Source organism: Primulina huaijiensis, chromosome 10, assembly GCF_012295235.1.
Source record: "Primulina huaijiensis isolate GDHJ02 chromosome 10, ASM1229523v2, whole genome shotgun sequence".
NCBI lineage: Eukaryota > Viridiplantae > Streptophyta > Magnoliopsida > Lamiales > Gesneriaceae > Primulina > Primulina huaijiensis.
Window position 1 is genome coordinate 3,973,596 of NC_133315.1, and position 15,438 is coordinate 3,989,033.

The 15,438-nt window shown below is 36.5% G+C and overlaps 1 protein-coding gene and 1 long non-coding RNA gene across 2 annotated transcripts; one reads left to right on the forward strand and one right to left on the reverse strand.

Annotated features, from left to right (window-relative positions):
* The first annotated feature begins 2,234 nt into the window (after positions 1 to 2,234).
* LOC140986375 (MA3 DOMAIN-CONTAINING TRANSLATION REGULATORY FACTOR 1-like) lies at positions 2,235 to 7,971 on the forward strand. The gene is made up of 4 exons (XM_073454591.1): positions 2,235 to 2,458; positions 2,526 to 2,813; positions 5,759 to 5,853; positions 5,949 to 7,971. Exons 2-4 carry the CDS (start codon positions 2,549 to 2,551, stop codon positions 7,725 to 7,727), a joined length of 2,139 nt encoding a protein of 712 aa, XP_073310692.1. The 5' UTR covers positions 2,235 to 2,458; positions 2,526 to 2,548; the 3' UTR covers positions 7,728 to 7,971.
* Positions 2,820 to 5,752, reverse strand: LOC140986377 (uncharacterized). Its single transcript, XR_012176932.1, has 3 exons — positions 5,080 to 5,752; positions 4,897 to 4,973; positions 2,820 to 4,722 (listed from the first exon to the last, which is right to left on the reverse strand). It is a non-coding gene; the product is annotated as an uncharacterized lncRNA (long non-coding RNA).
* Positions 7,972 to 15,438: the final 7,467 nt, after the last annotated feature.

A 15,438-nucleotide genomic window follows, 5' to 3' on the forward strand; every position in this document is an offset into this window, starting at 1 on the left:
TTCAAGCGTATAAACGCAAAGGCACACCTGATACTTCCATTTTCTCGTCTTTCACACCATAATACGTTATCGCATTGTGGACCTTACACTTTTCCTCTCGGTGAATGATAACCACTTGAAAAGTTTGAAGGGTGGTTGTTCAATATAATTATCATATGATTACATATCTGTATAATTGGACATCTCTATGCCCTTATCATGAAACACGGTATACAGCATCACAGATGCTAGTCTCAAACTCAAGCAGCCATGCATTATCTTTGTTTTTAGGCGGCTGAATCAACTTATAATGAGTTTAGAATATACATTATATTGTTCACAAATGAATTTCAGGATCGAATTACGATTCATTTGTATTAAAGTATAATCAAGGTATTTATATATATATTGATTGCACGAGTTTACAAATAAAGTAAAACAAAACCATGAAAACTTATATTAAAATTTTTTTTTATTACAACTGACTCAATAAATTCCTTAGTCAACCGTTGACTTACATGACATCTACTCTGACAGAAGAAATTTAGCAACCTAAACCTAGTGAACACCATGGTATTCCCTTTAATTCAACAAAGTGGTCGAATATCCAAGATACTTCCAACTACTCGTTGGAAAAGAGGATAAAGCCCAGATATTGGGTTTTGAAAAGTAATTGAATATAATTTGGAGGATATTCTAGGTAAGAACGACGAAGAATTCATCGCCAAGTATTTGGGTGTAGAGGAGATGTTTGTTCCTTCTCCATCTTGACAGAAGCTTCTTGTGTCGGAGCATTATATTGGTATTTCAAAGGTTCTACTACACTAATATCCTGAATGCTCGTCACTCATCTGCCCTCTCCTTACTACACATCCGGAACAAATAGTGCAGGATGCTGCATGAAGTTCATCGATTTCTTGGCAGAATCTATGGAAGTCGAACAATATTCTGTCTAACTTAGAGGAATTCTATTCAGAGTATATATACACACACCACCTTTAGGAGTGATCTTATGTACTTATGACTGAATTTGAAGACAGAATGAAATGATTGGAGGGAAAACTTATTTTGGTTATGAGAAAAAGAGTATTGCAAAAACTTGTTTGAGACGGTCTCACGGGTCATATTTGTGAGACGGATCTTTTATTTGGGTCATCCATGAAAAAGTATTACTTTTTATGCTAAGAGTATTACTTTTTATTGTGAATATGAATAGGGTTGACCCGTCTCACAGATTAAGATCCGTGAGACGGTCTCACATGAGACACACTCAAAGAGTATTGGTCTTTTTGTTCTTTCTTAGCCTGAGAAAATTAGTTGCTAGTGTTAGCACCAAGGTCCCAAACCTACTAGACGAGTTCTAAAGATTCAACTGTAATAAACTCTTGATCTGGCATAATATTTTTTAAAAAAAACTGATTGTTTTATGATTTTCAATTATGTATATGGATGTGAATTCAAACATTTTATTGAAGAAAAGGCATCGAAGATATCCAGCTCACTCTCACAAAAGTAAGTTTAGGGGTGTCAAAATCAGATACGATTCACCAACCCGAAAAAAATCAGGTTTGAGTTTGGGGTTTTCAGTGGACCCGATAGCTGACCCGAAAAAATGATCGGGTTGGGTTAGGTTTGGGTTGATCCGAGTTGACCCGAAAATTTTAATTTTTTTTTCAAAAAAATATAATTAATAATTATTGCCTACATTTTTATATATTGTATGTACGAAAAAATATTTATTGTATATTTATATCATAAATTTTCATAATTTAATATTTATTTTGAACATTTTTTATTTTTTAAACAATTGTTTATTTGATTTAGTAAATATATTTTATTTTTCTACAATTAGTCTTTCAAATTTAAATCATATCTGAGGGAGATTTTGTTATTATGCGTTTAAATTAAAATAATAATATTATTATTTTTTGAATTTTATTTAATTTTCTTTTAAAAAAATTCAAAATTAGGTTGATTGGGTTGATTCGGGTTCGGGTTCGGGTTGATAGTTTTCAGGTTGGCTCGGGTTCGTATTGAACAATTTTTAAATAGCAGTATTGTTCAACTCGATTTAACCCATTCGAATTGACACTTTTAAGTAACTTTAATTTAATTTAAAAGCGTGCTTTTTTACATAACAAAAGAGGAAATCGTAGTTGAAGTAATATTCGAACTGCAGATCAGTGCAGGGGGCATCACTGGAGGGGAAGCGAAGGACACGTGGATGCCCTAATAAGGTGGTGACCTGACATATACCCGCAGCCTCCCTATTTATTCTGTTCGTCCATCGACCTAATCCATAGTCTCTCTCGCTTTCGAAAACCTACACGCACAGTCGCATACATTCCCTGGCAAGTCCCACTCTCCGGTTCGTGTTTGTTTTCTGGATCCAAGTCTCGATTGCTTCTCTACTCGCCATCTCCTCTCTTGGCTCGAGATCCGAGCCAAGAACTGAGGAGTGTTGCTGCAATCCGCTGAGGTAAAGATATGATGCGTGATTATGTGAAAACTGATATCCAAGCTAATTGCCGATAGTTTTTCTGTAGGGTTTTAGTGAAAAGAGGAGAAAATGGCTAACAGCGAGGGGTTTCTGACGGAGGGGCAGAGGGAGATGCTGAAAATCGCGTCCCAAAATGCGGAGGTGATGTCATCATTATCGTTGTCTTCGTCGCCGAAATCTCCAGGTCCAAGGTCTCCCGGTCAGAACTCGTCTGTGATCTCTGAGCATCATTTTGTGAAGGTTCCAGGCGGCGGGCAGTCTGCTGCGGCTGGGGGCATAGCAGTTAGGCACGTGCGCCGATCTCACTCCGGGAAATTTATTAGAGTTAAAAAGGGTAAGATTCTGAAAATATTGGTGACGCTTAAAGTATTTCAAGTATAGTTAATCAGTATAGATGTCTATCTTGTTTCTCACAGATTTCTTAACCATACGAAAATAATACTTCCTAGTAGTTTATGCATTTACGTTTTTTTTTATCTTTGTTTGGTGGTGGTTACCGATTTTTCTTTACTTCTTTTGTGATTGCTTTGATTGTGGAATGTGTGGATTTGTTTGGAAGCTTGTCATAGATGGAAGAATGCGTCTGAGCTCTATAGAAAAAGGTTGTTGAAGGCATAGTTTGTCTTATAAGACCCAGACTCACTAGTATATTTTTGGTAACAGTATAATGGAGATTCTTTTTGTGATTCTTGGTTTGATAAGGGCGTGGTACTGAACTCTTTATTTGTGTGGCATAAACTAGGTTCTTCATTGCATAACTAGATTATCAACATTAATAATTGAAAGACCTTTACAGGAATTGCTTGGACAAGGGAATCTGATAGTTGGTAAACATTTGCTAAAAATGACCATAAGGTTTTAAAAGAAATTACTTCTGCAGTTGATGGCTTTTTATGTGCTTTTGATCAAAGCCTAGGCTTGCTCTTATCACTTCTACGTCAGGTGTAGAATCGAACGTTTTGAAATATTTTTTGGATTCTTGACTTGTGAAAAGATCAAGGTTTTCCCTTTTCATCACCAAATGCTGGAGTTGACAGCCAGGAGGAAATTTAATGATTTCTAAGAAAATTGATGTCACCGACCACTGTAGCTTCTCATAGCCCGGTGGAATAATTTTTCCTATCCACTACGTGAATTTACGTATCATAGTTATTTTTGTTGCTTTTTTTTAGGCGGGTATCTAATTTTTTAAATAAAGAAACCAGATTCACGCTTAAATCTATTGAAATAGGAAGCAAAAATTGGAATTAAAGAGGATTATAATACTTAATTGCACGCACATGAACTCAGTAATATTTTTGAGCTATAGACCCCCAAAGTAACTGCGGTCTTTAGAATACTCCAAGTTTCTTTGCCAAGAGACCCTTTATCTATTTGATTATTGTTTTTATGAGAAAAATTAAATAAAGTTAAAACCCAAATATAGTATTAAAAGCAGAAAAATTATTAGATTATGATTACATTACGAACAATTTTCCGTAAATAAAATTATATTTTTCTAGATCTGATATCTGTCCACATATCCTATACCAAGGATCATTAAGGAATAAGGACAATAAAGATGCCACTCGACATTTCATTGTGATCATCATTCTTGAGTACCCAGGTCGTGTTTTTGTTCTTTTAATCTGTTTTTACCTTTGATAGGCATTGTGACTTTTGTTTGTCTGTGGGAGCTCGCCTTCTGATAAATATATAGCCAGTTTTATAGCATGTAGCTCTTGTTTTTGGTGATAACAATTTACTTGGATGATACACAAATTGTTTAGTTAATTTATGGAAAGTTTGATTGTTGTATCACTAGCCTCTCCCTCAATCTCTATGTTGTACATATGAAGCACTCTAATGACAAATCTCTGTGCGAATAAAGGGATGCATCATTATTGTGAAAAGTCTAATCAAACTATATAAAATGGTTTTTTTTTTGTTTCTAAATCACTAGCTTTCTCGACTTTTTTGCATATCTATAAAACATATGTAATGTAGTGTGTGTCATCCTCAAGTTCATGGAAAATTGATAGAAAATCGTAGAAATCTTGTGATGCTTTCAGTTATTCTTGTTGCAGTCATAATTGTTGTCGTGGTATCTTTACTGTACTAGGGCTGATCCAGAAAATCGTCTAGAATCATGACAGGGCTCTTTTTGTTGAAGATTAGTCTTCTGAACGGATGTTATGACAAGAAAGTACTTTCAACATGTAGTCTGTTTGAAGATTTGTCTTTTGACCTTCCAAAGAGATTGCCTGCACAATTAACGACGTTTACAATATAGTGACATTACGGAATGGAAAACAAGTGATTTTTGGAAAGATGATTCATTCACTGAAATTTTTGAAAGCGGTTTCAATTTCTTATTATCTATTAATAATTCTTTACAACTACAATTAAGCAAGACAGAATATGAGGCTCCAAGTTACCTTCATGTAAGTATCTATATCTGGATCTGGTATGATTTTTGCTTCTTTCTCTCTTCTTGTAAGCTCAGTCATGATTTCTTTTGAATGAGATGGAGCATCATACACACAATTGTTATGACAAAATAGTTTCAAAAAAATAATTGTAATTTCTAAAAGTAAAATGACATAAATACATACACACACCTGCTCTGCTACCAATACCCTGACATTGAGATGAAAAATCAAGTGTTTCCCTGACTGTCATTTCAGGGATATGCAGATCATATTTGCATGAAAACGATGACAGGGATGATGACTGGGTTCACACGATTTTATCATATCATGCAATATTAAATGTTTCTATTGAGTTAGTGATATATCAACAAGTCAACTTTCTACCAGACAGAATTTTTATGCATTATAATGATTGATTCTGACTAGAACTGTCTGAAAACTACTTTCCAGATTTTAACGTTTTAGCACCAGATGATTAGTGTCAGATCTAATACATATTGAGTTGATGGTACCTGAGCTTCAGAGTGGTGGTGAATGGGGTAACTATGGCTTATGACACATCATTTACTATAATGGTGGATATGGTATTTGTGATTTCAAATCGCTGTCATGTGTTATAATGCTATTGAAAAATGTAGCAAAATCAACACAAATGCAGATCTCATTGATTTGCTTAATCCGTTTGATTCAAAGTATTTTACTGGTCATTGTTATTGACCGGAGGCTATACTGGTTGTAAAGTTTCAAATATGTTGTCTATCCCGTATCTTGAATGGTTGGAAGTAGGAGACACTTGTATTTAAACTGTTTTTTGAAGCTACTTGAATTTTGCCATGCATATGCACTATTGATCTGATTGTGACAACAGATGGTGCTGGTGGTAAAGGCACATGGGGAAAGCTGATCGATACTGATGGCATATCTTGTATAGATCGGAAGGATCCTAACTACGACAGTGGCGAGGTAATCATATAGTTTCTTTCCTATTGCTATTTGAAACCTTTTTTTTTTCTATTTGTAGTTTATAATATCCTTTTGTTTTCCCGGGTCATGAGCAGGAACCCTATGAGCTAGTTGGATCAAATGTATCTGATCCTCTCGATGAATACAAAAAAGCTGTGTTGTCCATCATAGAGGAGTACTTTAGCACCGGTGATGTAGATATGGCTGCTTCTGATCTTAGAGAACTAGGATCAAGCCAGTACCATCCCTACATTGTTAAACGCCTGGTTTCTATGGCCATGGACAGACATGACAAAGAGAAGGAGATGGCTTCGGTCTTGTTGTCTGCTCTGTATGCCGATGTAATCAATCCTTCCCAAATTAGCCAGGGGTTTTTGATACTGCTTGAATCTGCTGATGACTTGGCAGTGGACATATTGGATACTGTTGATATTCTTGCTTTATTCATTGCTCGAGCAGTGGTGGATGAAATTCTACCCCCGGCTTTCATTACCAAGGTCAGAAAAATACTTCCAGTGGCGTCCAAGGGATTGGAGGTGCTGCAAACTGCTGAGAAAAGCTATCTCTCAGCACCCCACCATGCTGAACTTATAGAAAGACGCTGGGGTGGAAGTACACATCTCACTGTTGATGAGGTGAAGAAAAAGATATCTGACCTTCTAAGGGAATACGTGGAGAGTGGTGATACTCCTGAAGCCTGTAGATGTATCAGAGAATTAGGTGTTTCATTTTTCCATCACGAAGTTGTGAAAAGAGCATTAGTTCTAGCCATGGAGATCCAGACTGCGGAGCCACTTATTTTGAAGCTGTTAAAGGAAGCGGCAGACGAGGGTTTAATAAGTTCAAGTCAGATGGTGAAAGGCATTACTCGAATAGTTGAGAGCCTTGATGACCTTGCCCTTGATGTTCCTTCAGCAAAAAATTTCTTTCAAACCATTGTTCCCCAGGCAATATCTGATGGATGGCTTGATGCATCTTACCTAAAATCTTCGGGAGAGGATGGGAAGCAACCAGACGAAGTTGATGAAAACCTGAAGTGCTACAAGAAAGAGGTTGTTACCATAATTCATGAATACTTCCTCTCAGATGATATTCCAGAACTGATTCGAAGCCTAGAAGATCTAGGTATGAGCAAATATAACCCAATTTTTCTCAAGAAGCTCATCACCCTTGCCATGGATCGAAAAAACAGGGAGAAGGAAATGGCCTCTGTTTTACTCTCTGTGCTTCATATAGAGATCTTCTCAACCGAAGACATAGTTAATGGGTTTGTTATGCTGCTAGAATCTGCCGAAGATACGGCACTCGACATTTTAGATGCGTCAAATGAACTTGCCTTTTTCCTGGCAAGGGCCATTATAGACGATGTCCTTGCTCCTCTAAATTTGGAAGAGATCGCCAGTAGGCTGCCTCCAAATAGTAGTGGAAGTGAAACTGTTAGTATGGCACGATCACTCATAGCAGCACGTCATGCTGGGGAGAGGATTCTGAGGTGCTGGGGTGGTGGCACCGGCTGGGCTGTGGAAGATGCAAAGGACAAGATTCAAAAGCTTCTTGAGGAATATGAAAGCGGGGGGGTTGTCAATGAAGCTTGTCAATGCATTCGCGATCTGGACATGCCTTTCTTCAATCATGAAGTGGTGAAGAGAGCGTTAGTTATGGCAATGGAGAAGAAAAATGACAGGGTGCTGGATTTACTTCAAGCATGCTTTAGTGAGGGGTTGATCACTATCAATCAGATGACCAAAGGCTTAAGTAGGATCAAAGATGGGCTCGAAGATCTTGCTCTCGACATTCCAAATGCAAAGGATAAATTCAAATGGTACGTGGAGCATGCCCGAGAACGAGGTTGGCTCTTGCCATCATTTGGTTAGTTTGCTGCAGCAGATACTTTAGCGGTATCTTCTTGAGAGTAAACACAAATTTGACTTGTTTCTCTCCATGTGTTGTTACCTTGTGATTTGGATTGGTAAACTGTCGACCCCTTTTCTGGTGGATACTGTTATTCTCTGTCATCATATAAAGATTGTAATGTTATTATGTATATACTAGGTTTCTGGCTGGTTTTAAGTTTAGTGAAGACGTGGTTTTCGTAATGAAAGTATTTCTTTGCTCTTCTATGTTATTTGATTTCCTTTACACGAGTAAAGAGGTGAATTAACACAACTATTCCCTGTTCTTCTAAACATAGCTCTGCAGGTAGGCGAAAAGAAGAATTGGCACCAACCCTATGTAAACATACCATTTTACATGAATGGCAACAAAATAAAGAATACGCTAATTTCAATTGTCTTTTCTGTTCTGCATATAGAAATAGGTTTCTATTCAGAAGATCAAGGGTTGTTCGCTGGCAAACATTTTCATTTTCGCTCGAGTGCCTTGAGTCCGTAAAACATTCTCTGTATAATTCGCGATAGCTCTGCTTTATTTTGGCGAGACAAAGTAGTTCGGGCTAAACACCCCAAGCGTCGGAAGTCTGACTTTTGGAACACTGTTTCCTAATGTCATTCGAACAATTGATGGCAAATTTGAAATAGCTGGTAACTGACTTTTTGCTTTAGAAGTGTGTACTCTTTTTTTAATTCGGGACGAACTCGGAATTATGTTTTAGAAGTTGAAAATCCTAGAGATCTGAAATATGGCGTACTTCGAGCGTACAATTATTGGAACCAAGTGATATAGATTTATGCTCTAATTTTCGATCTGTTCCTAATATTTTTCAATTAAAATATATATGTTCTTGATCTTGATGTAGTGGGGTTATAAAAAAATTTCCACCATTGTGGGGAGGATATCATTTTAGGTTTTGAAAATATTTATAGCCTTGAAATGATGGGTGAAAGTGTTGTTCTTACATATCTCTACCAGATCGTTGTGTAAATAAATATCTCGTTATTTTGTTTTTTAAAAAAAGTCATGTTATATTTGTTGGTTTCACTTGCGTTAATTTGAGATAATAAACTCGAAAATAAAGAATAAACTGGACACCGAGATTTACGTGGAAAACCCCTAAAAATTATTAGGGTAAAAAAACCACGGGTAAGATGAAAAGAATTCTACTATAATATTTTGTGGTGTACAACTCACTCACTGTGTTTCCAAAGAGAACACACACTCTCTTAATACAGGAGAACAAAACACCTCACAAATATTATAGAAGTAAGCACTCAAATGCTATAGGATGAGAAAAAACTCGAAGAAAGGATGATATGAAATGAGGGGAGGGAGCTCTATTTATAGAGCTCCCCGTAGGTGTGAAACCGCGTGTAGGAAACTTCCTTTCATTTGCAAATTTTCAAAACACGTCTTCCATCTTTTTATTTAGTCAACAAATGTGTGTTCATTAATTGCACATCCAATTATTTCCGACATTTCTCCCACTTGGAGATTTGATTGAGAATCGAACACATCTCAATACATCTTTTCAATCTTGCCATTGCATGCTGCTTACGTTTCTGCTAGGCCACTTGAGGATCTACACCACTCAAACTTATCAGTGTTCACTGGCTTAGTCAGAAAATCAGCTATGTTATCTTTTGTATGGATTTTCTGCATATCCACGCTTCCTTCTTCTACTACTTTTCGCACAAAATGAAATTGGACTCCAATGTGTTTCTTCCTGGAATGAAAGGCTGGATTTCTTGTGATGTGCAAGGCACTCCGACTGTCATAAAACAAAGAAACATTCTCTTGTTTGTGCCCGATTACCTCTAATAACATTTGAATCTATATCGCCTCCTTACAAGCTTGAGTAGCTGCCATGTATTCTGCCTCGGTTGTAGATAACGCCACAACTGTTTTCAGTTTTGAAACCCAGCTTACTGCTCCCCCTGCAAGTGTAAACACATAACTAGTAGTAGATTTCCTCTTATCAGGATCACCTACATAATCTGAATCGACATAACCCCTGAGTGTAAAATCCGATCCTCCATAACATAATGCAGCATTCCAGGTACCCTTAATGTATCTAAGGATGCTCTTGACAGTGCTCCAATGCTCTCGTCCAGGATTCACCATATACCGACTAACTGCTCCCACTGCTTGAGCAATGTATGGTCTTGTACAGATCAGAGCGAACATCAAACTTCCCACTGCTGATGCATATGGTATTCGAGACATCTCCATCCTCTCTGCTTACTGTTAGGACACATATCGGAGGATAACTTGAAGTTAACAGGAAGAGGGGTCGAAATTGGCTTACTATCTTGCATGTTGAAGCGTTGCAAGACTTTATTTAAATAATTTTTCTGGGAAAGCCAAATCTTTCTGTTACTTCTGTCTCGGTGAACTTGCATCCCTAGAATCTTGTTTGCTGGTCCCAAGTCCTTCATATCAAATTCCCTAGCCAACTGTGCCTTCAATCCTTGGACCTGATATTTGTTGGGGCCTGCTACCAACATGTCGTCCACATACAACAGCAAAATGATATAATCATCACCAGACCTCTTGAAATACGTACAAAGGTCTGCACTCAGTCTGTTGTATCCGAGGCTCATGATATAGGAATCAAATCTTTTGTACCAACACCTCGGCGCCTGTTTGAGACCGTACAGAGATTTGTTCAACCTGCAAACCAAGCTCTCTTTGCCTTTTTCCGCAAAACCTTCTGGCTGGAGCATATAGATTTCTTCTTCAAGATCTCCATGAAGAAATGCTGTTTTCACATCTTGCTGTTCTAGATGTAGGTCAAACACCGCACACAATGCCAACACTACTCTGACTGTTGTAAGCCGAACCACAGGTGAAAATATTTCATTGAAGTCAATGCCTTCTTTCTGAGCATACCCTTTTACCATCAATCTAGCACGATACCGCTCCACTTGGTTATTGCCATCACGCTTGATCTTATAGACCCATCTGTTCCAATGGCTTTCCTTCCTTGTGGTAGTGTAACAAGATCCCAAGTTTTATTCTTGTGTAATGCCTCCAATTCTTCCTGCATTGCTATCATCCACAAGGATACATCCGAGATTTGAGTAGTCTCGTGGAAATTCGATGGCTTACCATCCTCTGATAATAGATAATATGCAATATTGCTTTCAGTGACATAATCTGAAAGCCAATCTGGTGGTCTTCTGTCTCGAGTTGACTGCCTCACATCGGAAACTTCAGACTCAACATGCTCTTGTTCTTCATGTTCTGGTACTGCTTCACAAGAAACTTGACCTTCGTCTGTCTTATTTTCCACCTGAAAAATAGTAGTTTCGAAATTCGGTGTGCCTTTGTCTCCCTTTACTTTATCTTCCTCGAAGATAACATCTCTGCTTCGAAGTTATCAACCTATCTTCCTTATTCTTACTCCGGCTTTCTTCTCCGAGAACCGCAGTTAAGACATCGTCAAATCTTAGAAAGCCCATAAGAATATTGTTGGTAATGTTGATGATAAGTTGATCATATGAATCTGGTAGACTTTGAAGTAGAAGCTCCGCACGTTCATTTTTCCCTATTTTATGACCCATGGAAGTAAGTTGGGCAAATAGAGTATTTAATATGTTGATATGGTCGATCATCGATGAGGACTCCGCCATCCAAAGAGTATAAAGCCTTATCTTTAGGAAAATCATGTTGTGTAGCGATTTGACCTCGTACATCTTTGTCAGAGTATCCCAGATAACTTTTGCTGTTTTTATCTCAGAGTTACTTGACAGTACTTCGTCTGCTATAGCCAAGTGTAGATTGGCAACAATATTATCATTCATCTCATTCCACTTTATATCGTCCGTAATTTCCACCAGTCTATCTCCAATAGCCGCCAAGCAATTCTCTTTTCTTAAAACTGCTTGTATCTTTATTTTCCACAGCATAAACCGTTGAACTTTGCTATCTCGTACATGCCCGCCATTATGTTTACAACAGTTTGATAGACTGGACAAAATAATCCCGTCTTAATAAAAAAATCTCAAAAAATCTTTTCTGATGTGGAAGATCAGTCTAGGCTCCAACCACAGAGCATACTCAGAATTTTAAGAAATTTTAAACCAAGGCTCTGATACCACTTGTTGGTCCCACTTACGGTAATTTGAGATAATAAACTCAAAAATAAAGAATAAATTGGACACCAAGATTTACGTAGAAAACCCCTGAAAATTATTAGGGTAAAAACCACGGACAAGATGAAAAGAATTCCACTATAATATTTTGCGGTGTACAACTCACTCACTGTGTTTCCAAAGAGAACACACACTCTCTTAATACAGGAGAACAAAACACCTCACAAATATTATAGAACTAAGAACTCAAATGCTATAGGATGAGAAAAAACTCGAAGAAGGGATGATATGAAATGAGGGAAGGGAGCTCTATTTATATAGCTCCCCGTAGGTGTGAAACCGCTTGTAGGAAACTTCCTTTCATTTGCAAATTTTCAAAACACGTCTTCCATCTTTTTATTTTGTCAACAAATGTGTGCTCATTAATTGCACATCCAATTATTGCTGACAATATTCTGTTCAGAAGTTGGACAAATATTTTTATTTAAGTGTTCATTTGTTCTTTTATGTTCTTTACTAAAATTAGAACAAAGTGGTTTCTACGTAAAAAATAATAGTTCTTAATGTTGTCCATTTTGTTGGCCAATTGCTAGAAACATTATGATTTGAGGAGAAATAGTTTATCTAATTTTATGATAGATAAGATTCCTAATAAGTTGTCTTTTGTTTTTCTTCTAATCAACTAAACATATGATACAACCGATGAGATTTGTGATAGAGTATCGTTTTCTCATGTCTAAGACGCAACGGAAGTTTGATTTTTTTTTTCTGTTCAAAACGTTTCTTTGGCATCGTATGATTTAAAACATTCATAAAATGTTTATTTATTTAAAATTGGATACAAAATCAGTACGAGATTAGTGAAGTTGATCATTCTTATAAATCCCTACGAACATATCTTCATCTTTCTTTGATCGTCAAATAAGATCCATGGTCAAAGACTGAGTTCCTCATTGAGATTACACTAGAGATATAAACGATTTAGTGTGGAGATTGGATCGCCGGAATTTCAAAAATCCGATGGTGTTGTGACTGCGTCAGGTCGGCGATGCGTTGGAAGAGGGTGACTAAATTTTTCCTTCAAAAATTCAAGTTGGACGAAAGTGAATTTTGTGTATTTTTCTTATATGGTTATGTTACATGTTATCAACCTTAGATCGCATTTTAATAAAAATATACTAACTCAATTCTGTTAGGATTCATAATCCTAATCTAATTAAGATTCCTTTTTTTCCCATTAATTAAAATTCTCATGTAGGATATATCATGCAAAGTCATCTTTTGATAATGAATGTTATATATATTTATATTTATAACTCCACATATGTATATATGTTGGAACATTTCATGTTCACAATCTTGATTTTGATGTTAACAAAACTTGTTATTGTATTTCTAATATATTTACTCACTTGTGAAATTCCAAACACAAGAAGGAAACTGAAACTGAATTTAGCCAAACTGAATTTTTGGCGAGCTTATGTATTTTGATGATATCTCTCAGCTAGATGATTCAAATGACAATCCACAAACTTTACTGATCATAAAACTCAATCTGGAACAAGTTGTATTCACGTCAGTTGGGCAAAATCGGATGTTATCTAGGCCAAATTGATCGCTGAATGACCAGCTGAATGCACGAAAACAATAATCAGTTGAGTATGAACAGTTGCGGTTGCTGATTTCAACGAGTGGCGTAAAAGTTGTTAATCTTGAAACATCCATAAAAAAATTCGTGTCTTTCTATTTATTTATTGCATTTACTTATCATTTCCAATATTTNTAAAATTAAATAACCATTATTTAATTTTCTTAATTAAATGTTAATTAATTAATCAATTAGTCAATCAATTCTACATCCATCTAGAACATTTAATGAGAACTATGTATATATAGTAGTCACAACTATTAACATTATTATTTAATTAATAGATTCTGAATACAATAAATAAATAATCTTGAACTATAACTCCGATTGACAATCAGACTGCGATGATGAATCGAGAGTATAAATCTTGTTCATATAATCAAAATTAAAATTTTCGAATGAAAAAATTTTCACTGATCCATTTTGACAGCTGCCAATTTTGTGAACTTGAAGGATCGTGTGATGGGCACCAGAGATGCTTCAAACACAATATTCTCCAAGAGCTGCAATATTTCGTGTTCTAAGAATGTTAACACCGATGAATTAAATCGACTTTGGTTAAAGTACCAAGCGGAAAATACTCGAAGTAATCCTTCGTGAAGAAAGGTGCTATATTTGAAAGCCTTTTAACTTGTGTAATCTGAATAACTGAAAAGCAGGGGATCAGTTCTACCATATATCAGTTCAGTTATGGTGAAAACCGAACTGACAGATGCTCTAACTGATCAAATCAGTTTAAAAACAATAGTTAAACAGGAAAATATACAAAATATGTTTATGGATGTTCGGAGACTTCAACTGCTCCTACGTCACCTCTTCTATTTCCTCGGATAAGATACACTAGAAGACTTTGATTTATACAACACCTTGTACAAATCCACCCAGCTTAGGACTTACCCACTGCCTAACTGAACTCCTAGACTAGACTGAAGGCAACACCTCCCAGCCAACACTTGTTTAACGTCTGTGTGTCAAAGACTACATACACATGTTTAATGTCTTTGTGCAAGACTGTATTTGAGTGATGGTGGTGAGTGAGTGTGTGTGATAACTGAACAATGAATACACCGGAAAGGTGTTCTCACACACTGAGGGAAAATAGCTTTTAAATCAAGATGATATGAATTTTGTGTATTCCCTATGGGCTGATTGCTTCTTATAAGCAGTAAGCGTGCTCTCTCTTCTTTTTCTCTCACACTTTGGTCTTCACTGATCTTCTATTTATAGACGTGAAGGTTTGATCGTACAGTGAGAATCAATTATTGTATCTGTTGCAGCTTGAACATGTTCCTTGAAATTTGTGTCTCGACTTTTCCGACAGTCTTCTGGAACATTTTGGCTTTATGCTTTGCTGCAACGTCCATTATTGTACTTTTAATAATACAGATGCTTTGTACCTTTGTGCGTAGCTAGAATCCATTTTAGAAAAGCTTGTCTTGATTTGCAACCGATTGATTCCCAACTGACGTTCCTAACTGGTCATTTGAACTGATCTTCAGTTGGGCTGGTGAAATCAGTTGACTCGTCAGTTGAACTGATTTTACTCTTTCAGTTGAACTGATAAGTTGGGCTCCTCATCAGTTGAGTTCTTCATCAGCTGGCCGGGCTTCTGAAGTTCTCCTGCTGAACCACCTATCAACTGGACATCAGCTGAACTGTTCTTCGATATGTCAGTTGAGCTGATTCAGTTTGGGCAATCAATTCAATCGATATTTGAAACGATGATGTAGATAATTATTTAATTCTTATAAGATCTCCTAATGAAAAATTTGGCACACTTCATTAATACTAGCTACTTTGCACACGCGGTGTGTGTACAATTTTTTTATAATTATCGAAGGACTAAAGTGAAATTTGACAAATTATCGAGGGACTAAAGCGCTATGTTGAATTGTTGTTATTAAAAAAATAAAAACAAAAATGTGTTGAAATTTTAAAAAACAAAAA

Coding starts and splice junctions, on each gene's coding strand:
- LOC140986375 (XM_073454591.1), top strand. CDS start 2,549: ATGGCTAACAGCGAGGGGTTTCTGACGGAGGGGCAGAGGGAGATGCTG. Junction 2,814..5,758: donor ATTTATTAGAGTTAAAAAGG/GTAAGATTCTGA, acceptor TTGTGACAACAG/ATGGTGCTGGTGGTAAAGGC. Junction 5,854..5,948: donor CTAACTACGACAGTGGCGAG/GTAATCATATAG, acceptor GGTCATGAGCAG/GAACCCTATGAGCTAGTTGG.